The sequence below is a fragment of the Limulus polyphemus genome, unplaced genomic scaffold (assembly GCF_000517525.1).
Source record: "Limulus polyphemus unplaced genomic scaffold, Limulus_polyphemus-2.1.2 Scaffold1195, whole genome shotgun sequence".
Classification (NCBI taxonomy): domain Eukaryota; kingdom Metazoa; phylum Arthropoda; class Merostomata; order Xiphosura; family Limulidae; genus Limulus; species Limulus polyphemus.
The window spans coordinates 164541-173845 of record NW_013666805.1 but is presented as its reverse complement, the minus strand read 5'-3'; the positions used below and the strand labels follow the sequence as shown (position 1 = coordinate 173845).

The 9305-nt window shown below is 34.4% G+C and overlaps 3 protein-coding genes across 6 annotated transcripts in view; all 3 read right to left on the bottom strand.

The window, feature by feature from the left end:
* The window catches only part of LOC106462546 (laminin subunit beta-1-like), a 127033-nt gene extending 125258 nt beyond the window's left edge, over positions 1-1775 (bottom strand). For 2 of the 3 annotated variants that reach the window (XM_013922483.2, XM_022389847.1), the window contains exon 1: positions 1413-1766. In XM_013922483.2, coding sequence (XP_013777937.1) covers positions 1413-1482 — 70 coding nt within the window. In that variant the 5' untranslated portion in view covers positions 1483-1766. Of the gene's footprint in view, positions 1-1412 lie in introns of all 3 variants that reach the window. The other variant, XM_013922482.2, reaches the window with a different exon arrangement.
* Positions 1776-3375: 1600 nt separating this feature from the next.
* On the bottom strand, positions 3376-7240 carry LOC106462544 (uncharacterized protein DDB_G0283357-like). The gene is made up of 2 exons (XM_013922479.1): positions 7224-7240; positions 3376-3790 (listed from the first exon to the last, which is right to left on the bottom strand). The coding sequence occupies exons 1-2, from the start codon at positions 7238-7240 to the stop codon at positions 3376-3378; spliced, it is 432 nt and encodes a 143-aa protein (XP_013777933.1).
* The window catches only part of LOC106462545 (inhibitor of growth protein 3-like), a 15667-nt gene continuing 13470 nt past the window's right edge, over positions 7109-9305 (bottom strand). The window contains exons 10-11 of one of the 2 annotated variants that reach the window (XM_013922481.2): positions 8468-8657; positions 7109-7504 (exon numbers count right to left, since the gene is read on the bottom strand). In XM_013922481.2, the coding sequence (XP_013777935.1) occupies positions 7388-7504; positions 8468-8657 (307 nt within the window). In that variant the 3' untranslated portion in view covers positions 7109-7387. The remainder of the gene's footprint in view (positions 7505-8467; positions 8658-9305) is intronic. The other variant, XM_013922480.2, reaches the window with a different exon arrangement.

The window sequence follows — 9305 nt, the reverse complement described above, 5'->3', positions numbered from 1 at the left end:
CATGATCTTACTAACCAGATAATACTTAGGTTAGGTAGGACCCGCCATAACCAGGTTGGGTAGGACCCGCCATATCCTGACAATACTTAGATAAAATAGGTTCCTACTGATCAGATAATACCTAGATTAGGTAAGATACACCATAACTTGATGATTCTTAGATAAAACATGATCTTACTAACCAGATAATACTTAGGTTAGGTAGGACCCGCCTTATCCTGAAAATACTTATATAAAACAGGTTCCTACTGATCAGATAATACCTAGGTTAGGTAGGATACACCATAAATTGATGATACTTAGATAAAACATGATCTTACTAACCAGATAATACTTAGGTTAGGTAGGACCCGCCATATCCTGACAATACTTAGATAAAACAGGTTCCTACTGATCAGATAATACCTAGGTTAGGTAGGACCCGCCATATCCTGACAATACTTAGATAAAACAGGTTCCTACTAATCAGATAATACCTAGGTTAGGTAGGACCCACCATAACTTGATGATACTTAGATAGATCTTAGTAACCAGATAATACTTAAGTTAGGTAGGATCCACCATATATTGATGATAATTAGGTAAAACAGGATATCACTAATCCTATAATACTTAGGTTATGTAGAATCCACCGTAACATGATGATACTTAAAGAAAACAGGATCCTAGTGACCAGATAATAATTAGATTAGGTAGGATTCACCATAACTTTAAGATACTTAGATAAAATAGGATCCTGTTGATCCGATAATACTTAGGTTAGGTAGGATCCACCATAATTTGATGATACTTAGAACAGGATTCAGTGTAACTTGATGATACTTAGAACAGGATTCAGTGTAACTTGATGACGTATTAGATAAAATTGGATCCAATGTAACTTTATTAGATATTAGATAACATTGGATCCACCGTAATTTGATAATATATTAGATAAAATTGAATCTACCGTAACTTGATTAGATATTAGAAAAATTGGATCTACTGTAGCTTGATTACATATTAGAAAAATTGGATCTACCGTAACTTGATTATATAGTAGATAAAATTGGATCCACCGTAACTTGATTAGATATTACATCAAATTGGATCTACCATAACTTGATGATATATTAGATAAAAGTGGATTCACCGTAACTTGGTAATATGTAGATAAAATTAAATCCAAGCTGACTTTATAACACTTAGATTCAGGTTGGACCATCAGTTGCAGGTGTTTCACGTTATTAGTTAAGTTATTTTAGTCCTATATACAAAACATTGATGAACTTGTGTTATTTTCACACTGTATATTTCACACTGAAAAGGATTTTTTTTTAAATTATTTTTGTCGCTTCCAACACAAAAAAATGTACTCACATGGCGAGTAATACAAAAGAAAACACAGGATCGGCACGTGGGCCACTACTTACCTGGAATAAGGGCAGCGAGGACAGCACAGCCAACCAGGAAATGCCATAACTGCATGCCTTCGACCGCCATAACTGTACAACGGCAGAAAGATGAACGGTCTGTAGCAAGTCTGTTGATGAAAGTCGCACTGTGTGCCCAACGTCCGCCCTGCCGGAAATGACGGGTCCACAACACACGATCTCTCTCTCTGCACCACTAAGTACTAAACTGGTGTATTTATTACCAGCTTAAAAAGGAAGAAAAGATAGATGATTTTCGCATTGCTGGACATGTGGTAGAAAATATTATTTTGTAATTCTATAATTACTACTACACGAATGCTGTCTTTCCATATTAGGTCAGTCAGAGTGTACTGCCCGAAAGCTGACTTGAGGGGTGAGCTGCTAACCAGGCTTCCGTATTTTGAGTCTGCAAATAAGAGGATAGAAGAAATAATTATGTCATCAATGAAGATATCAACCTGTCATACATACCCTTTCAGCGATATCAACCTGTCATACATACCCTCTCAGCTAGAGAAAATGTAGGGATGTGTTTCCCAACTCACCTGCCCTTGAGTTACATTGACATTTCTCTTTAATATCGTTTATCAAATAATTGCCCATGTAACGTTTCCTTTTTTCATTGAGGATTTAATCTACATTACAGTCGATACAAAAATAATATTTTTTTTAAATAAGATGGCGCACGAAGCCCGAGAATGAAACAATAGTTATTATGACGACGTTTGGTGGCATAAAAGATATTAATCTATAAAAGACGATATTTTTGTGTGTGACGAAACATTTACAATGTATAAAGAGCAAAAACGTTTTGTATTGTTATATATAAGTAATGTCTTCGTTATAAAGAACAACAATAAAATGTTTTTGTATTGTGGTACATGTAGAAAGTCTCTGTTATAAAGGACAACAATAAAATCTTTTTGTATTGTGGTACATGAAGAAAGTCTCTGTTACAAAGGACAACAATAAAATCTTCTGGTATTGTGGTACATGAAGAAAGTTCTCCGTTATAAAGGACAACAATGAAATCTTTTTGTATTGTGGTACATGAAGAAAGTCTCTGTTACAAAGGACAACAATAAAATCTTCTGGTATTGTGGTACATGAAGAAAGTTCTCCGTTATAAAGGACAACAATGAAATCTTTTTGTATTGTGGTACATGAAGAAAGTCTCTGTTACAAAGGACAACAATAAAATCTTCTTGTATTGTGGTACATGAAGAAAGTCTTCGTTATAAAAGACAACAATAAATTTTTTTTTGTCCTTCTCTCAATATCTCACCCTAATTACCGGTAAGTTCAGCCTCTTCCTGGACAGGTAGATGAATTTATTTACATTTTAATTTTTTTATTTACATTTTCAATTACCTTTTTTGATTATCTTGGCCACTATTTAATATTTCACATTCAAGACACCGTACTGTAAAGTAAGACCAGAGTGGTACAATAGGTGACAAGTATTTGATTTGATATTTCAGCTTTCACAACATTTTGATAGTCACCTCAACTGTCAGTGTACTCTGAACCGCTAATCACACACCAATATCATTATCTTGGATGCTTGTGCCGAAACGATTAATAATTTATATTTAACCCTTTGGTTACGTGGGTAATTTTAGCGGGCATGATTCTTAACGGCTATATTTTTTACTGGTACCATTATTAACAGTGCCATAATTACTAAGTTCATTTTTACTGGTATCCTTATTAACAGTGCCATAATTACTAAATTCATTTTTACGGGTACCATTATTAACAGTGCCATAATTACTAAATTCATTTTTACTGGTACCATTATTAACAGTACCATAATTACTAAATTCATTTTTACTGGTACCATTATTAACAGTGCCATAATTACTAAGTTCATTTTTACTGGTACTATTATTAACAGTGCCATAATTACTAAGTTCATTTTTTACTGGTATCATTATTAACAGTGCCATAATTACTAAGTTCATTTTTTACTGGTATCATTATTAACAGTGCCATAATCACTAAGTTCATTTTTACGGGTACCATTATTAACAGTGCCATAATTACTAAGTTCATTTTTAATGGTACCATTATTAACAGTGCCATAATTACTAAGTTCATTTTTACTGGTACTATTATTAACAGTGCCATAATTACTAAATTCATTTTTACTGGTACCATTATTAACAGTGCCATAATTACTAAATTCATTTTTACTGGTATCATTATTAACAGTGCCATAATTACTAAATTCATTTTTACTGGTACCATTATTAACAGTGCCATAATTACTAAATTCATTTTTACTGGTACCATTATTAACAGTGCCATAATTACTAAATTCATTTTTACTGGTACCATTATTAACAGTGCCATAATTACTAAATTCATTTTTACTGGTACCATTATTAACAGTGCCATAATTACTAAATTCATTTTTACTGGTACCATTATTACTAGACTCTGCGTTGCCGTCTCTCAACCAACAACCTTCGATTACTACAGAAGAGCCCCCCAGTGGCACAGCGGTATGTCTGCGGACTTACAACTTTAGAAACCGGGTTTCGATACCCGTGGTGGGCAGAGCATGGATAGCCCATTGTGTAGCTTTGTGCTTAGTTCCAAACAAACAAATACTACAGAAGAGGAAAAACAGTTGCATACAGTGGGTTTTGTGTGCCATTTCTATCTCGTAGTCTGAAGTTGGTAAAACAGATCACTTTGACATAATTGGAACTATCTGGTACATTTGTAATCGCTAATTATAACCCACACACACACATACTAAAATCCAAATTGTAAGAAGTTTTTCTAACCACTAGGCATACTGCCCTAAGCCTAAATTGAAGGTATTTTTCTGATCACTAGCAATACCAATAAAACCTAAATTATCAGGCACGTTTCACATCAGTAGGCATACAGCGCTAAAGCATAAAAACTAAGTTTAATTTCTCACAAATAATGGTTGCGAAAAAGTCACAAGTATCAGTTTTAGAAATCATTCCAAAAAGAAAAAAAAAGAAATATAAAATTTAACCCACGGCATCTGGTGATGGTAATTCCATATATTTTCCATTATGCCACATGCCAACCTACTCCTCCCCTCTCTGTAAAATACGAAGAATTATCTTATCTACTTCTTTCCCACGAGGCCTCTCACATAAGAACAAAGTTAATAGGAAATTAAAATGACAGTTTTCATTCTCAGCGTTTACTTTTTAAATAAAGGTTCCACCGAGTACGTCAGACTATCACCAGGTTTTTTTTTTTACTCGAGGTGAAGTCACAGCGAGGAATTACGCGTTACAGTACCTCTGTAATATAATATCAATCATGCCACCCGGATAACATGCCCACGCTCTTTGTATGTAGTACCCAACAGATGAGAACACGTATTTACGTCACCACCTGCTTATAAAATAACAATATTAATTTTGAGAATTTTTAATGGACTGCAACTGTCTGTTAAAAGAAAATAGGACGACGTTTCGGCTTTTATACTGGAAGGCTTCTCCGTTATAGTGTGTAAATGACACCCACTTAACTTTGTAGTGACACAGAGCATAACTTAAAGTGGAAAGATGAATTTGGAAGCACATGAAACCTTCTTCTGAAAGACACTGGACAAGAGTAACATGACATGACCAACAGACACCAACAAAGTGACTATACGCCTGCGTGGATCCATAGTGTAAGGTATAAAGCTAACAAATAAAAATATTTGTACACTCAGATTCTACTAAAGGTAACCCATCTTCGAAGCACTCCGTGTAAAAAAAATATTTGATTTTTTTAAAATATTTAATTTGGTTTGTTTTGAATTTTGCGCAAAGCTACACGAGGGCTATCTGCGCTAGCCGTCCCTAATTTAGCAGTGTAAGACTACAGAGGGAAGACAGCTAGTCATCACCATCCACCGCCAACTCTTGGGCTACTCTTTTACCAACGAATAGTGGGATTCACCGTCACATTATAACGCCCCCAAGGTTGAAAGGGCGAGCATGTTTGGTGTGACGGGGATTCGAACCCGCGACCCTAAGATTGCGAGTCGAGCGCCCTAATCACCTTAGTACAATGCTTTGGAAAAATGATAAAAGAGCCTACGATATATTTTATTTTGCAAGGTATGTGTACAAGAATAATTTATTCTCTCTTAAACTTCCTGTTTAGGTCATCAGCGTGTTCTATTTTCTTGAAACTGCTATGAAGATATATTTTATATATAGAGCGCTATGGCACGTTACTAAGATATCAAAACTTGCTAAATAATGGGTTTCGATACCCGTGGTAGGCAGAGCACAGATAGCCTATTAAATAGTTTTGCACTCAACAACAATCTACTAGCGCAATCTAACGACAAATAATCTACCTAAAATAGCTTTGCACTAAAAAAACAAAACAAACAACTAATCAGCTAGCGTTACCTAACGACACATACTCTAACTAATGTATCGATTTTTCGTTATTTTTTGGCGTTATGTAAGGCAGTAGTAGCTCAACATTGCTGGAAATGAGGTTAACTCAACTTTATAGTTTTCATGAACTGGATGCTCTAGTGGCATCTAACGATAAATACTCGAACTAATGAATTGGTTTCGTTACGCGTTTAATAACGCAATGCAAGGTAGTAGTAGCAGCTCAATATTGTTAGAAATAAGAATAACTCAAATATGGATCAACATGGTTTCCAACAACTGCATGCTCTATCGCCATCTGACGACAGATACTCTTAACTAAGGTATTGGTTTCATTATTTGTTTGAGATAACATACCGTAGTAGCAACTCAAGATCGCTAGAAATATGGAATTTTCTCTATGTTAAAAAAGTAATGATAAAAAACCCCTACAAACAACGTCTTTGTGACTTTGAATTCGCAGTGCCACTTAATTAAAATTGGTGTGATCGATAATAGCGCAGAGAATTAGTATCAATTACTAATTTGACTTAGGTGATCGTATAGGCTATTCTGACATTTACTGATATCCGATCACCACAGGCTACCGACCATCACGTCCATTGATATCTGATCATCATAGGTGATCTTATAGGCTACTGACCATGACGTCCATTGATACCTGATCACCACAGGTTATCAATTAGGCTACTGTCCATGACGTCCATTGATATCTGATCATCACAGGTGATCTTATAAGCTACTGACCATGACGTCTATTGATACCTGATCACCACAGGTTATCAAATAGGTTACTAATCATGACTTCCATTGATATCTGATCACCACCGGTAATTGCACAGGTTACTATGATATCCAATGATATCTGATCACCACAGGTAATTGTACAGGTTACTATGATATCTGAGCACCACAGATGATTGTACAGGTTACTATGATATCCAGTGATATCTGATCACCACAGGTAATTGTACAGGTTACTATGATATCTGATCACCACAGATGATTGTACAAGTTACTATGATATCCAGTGATATCTGATCACCAAAGATGATTGTATAGGTTACTGACTGGTTTAAAAACTAGCCCATGCAAGAGGGCCAAGATGAAAGACAGATCAAACCTTACAAAATGGCGTGTTTAATAATCCATTCAGGTATCTCTTGAAGTGGTTTCTTCAGCAAGTGAAATTAAAACTATTTAAAAAGAAAAAAGGAATTTCTCTGAACTACAAATTTTTGTACAACGATTTTTTTCCTTTTTATCTATTACATGTATCTTATAATTTAGACTAAAAATAACACACAATACTTCTATTTTGTTTATCAACACAACAAAAGATATGGCATTTATTCAAAACATTGCAATTCTACAATAAAAATGAATTACACACTGTCAAACCAATCATACTCACTGTACAGTACATCTCATTACTACTAGTTAAGATAAAAAGAACCAGAATCAGTCGACACACAAGTCGGCAAAGCTAGAAACACACAGTTATCACAGAATAAACTTCCAAAAGATCTGGCCAATCTTTCTGAACATACATAACTATATTCATGCACATATATCAAATTATTTTTCTTTTTTCCCTCTTCTTTTCATAGCTGCAGTACACTGAGGACAAAACCATTTCCCTTTGGGTGGCTGAGTGATTCCAACACAAGGGTAGTGGAACCATTCAAATGGGCACTGTAAACAAATGATCAACATGTGAATTATTGCAAACTGATATAAGACAACACATTCAATTAAACAAATTCTAATGTAAGTGTTATTATCATCTTCATAAGCATTTCATATGAATAATCATGCTGAAACACTACTGCCATCTTGTGGAAAGCTTCTAAGTTATAACTTTTGTAAGAATTTGAAACCATTTGATAAGGAATTATCTTTGAATACTTTTAATATATATAAAAAAATTCAAATCCTTTTTATAAGAAACTGAGAAAATCAAGCACTAACACTACTAGGTTGTATAAAGTAAGTGTTCTGTCACCAGTAGCACTTTAGTATGAAACAATAAAATCAGAAAGCAACTAAAATGTATTACTTTCCAAAAAAGTACTTTATGTAAAGTATATAAATTTTGTTTTTAAATTTAAATCTATTTTTTTGGTTTTTTTAAAAACTTGGGTTACAAAATACAATATTTAAAGACTAATGTTTCAAATCAAAACCTATTGAAGTCTTTAAATTAACATTAATGTTTACAAGCATTAAATTATTTCTAAAGTTAACAATAAAACTACCAGAATACAATACCCAAATTAAGTCATTTTTCAAAAATTATAACTGTAGTCTGTGGAATTTAGGTATTGTATTCTGGTAATTTTATCATTAACACTAAAAATGTTTTTATTTTGATATCACTATAATTATTTTGATTTGAAACATTAACTGTCCATGTTGTATGGTGATACACACATAGTCACTAAGTAAAGAATATTATCACCAGAAGTAATCATTTTCAGAAATTGTAAAACCAATGTGTACTAGAGTGAACACAAACTTTTAAAGTAAACTAAGCACTAACACTGCTAGGTTTGTATGTAAAGTAACTGTTCTCTCACCAGTAACACTTAAAGTAAACCAAGCATTAATTGCAAGAACAATTATAAAGCAGTCCAAAAATAAGATAATCATCCTTACATCCTCGTTATCACAAGCAACCATGTCACCATAAGACACTTGGTTACATATGCAGTAACGAGGCTCATTTGGATCGTATGTCCAGTCTACAGCTTGATTGCTCTCATCGTAATAGCTCGAATCACCAGAGTCTTCTGACGGAGGAGGTAGGGGTTCAACAGGCTGGGCTTGATTAGTACGTGATGAACCTCTGAAATATTTCATTCACAGCAGCTTAGTAAAATCATGTTTCGAACAACTAACTGAAACCGTCATGAAAACTGATCAAAGGCAACTTTTGTTAGGAAAAATACCGTTAATGTTTGTTACATAAATACAAGACAGACAAAACACACAACAAACTTTAATCAAGTCTACTTATTCTTCAAGTTAAAAACTAAAGATCCCAAAATGTAAGCTTGAAACTCCTTTTAAACTGGTTTATCATGGCTACAGATATATATAGCAAGGGGAAAAAGGCTAGCAGGCTTTAACTAAATGTATCTATTGGTAGGTCACTATATCATGATCACAGGTGTAACCAGGGGGGAAAGGGCTACCAGGCTTTAACTAAATGTATCTATTGGTAGGTCACTATATCATGATCACAGGTGTAACCAGGGGGAAAGGGCTACCAGGCTTTAACTAAATGTATCTATTGGTAGGTCACTGTATCATGATCACAGGTGTAACCAGGGGGAAAGGGCTACCAGGCTTTAACTAAACATATCTAGTAGTAGGTCACTATATCATGATCACAGGTGTAACCAGGGGGAAAGGGCTACCAGGCTTTAACTAAATGTATCTATTGGTAGGTCACTATATCATGATCACAGGTGTAACCAGGGGGAAAGGGCTA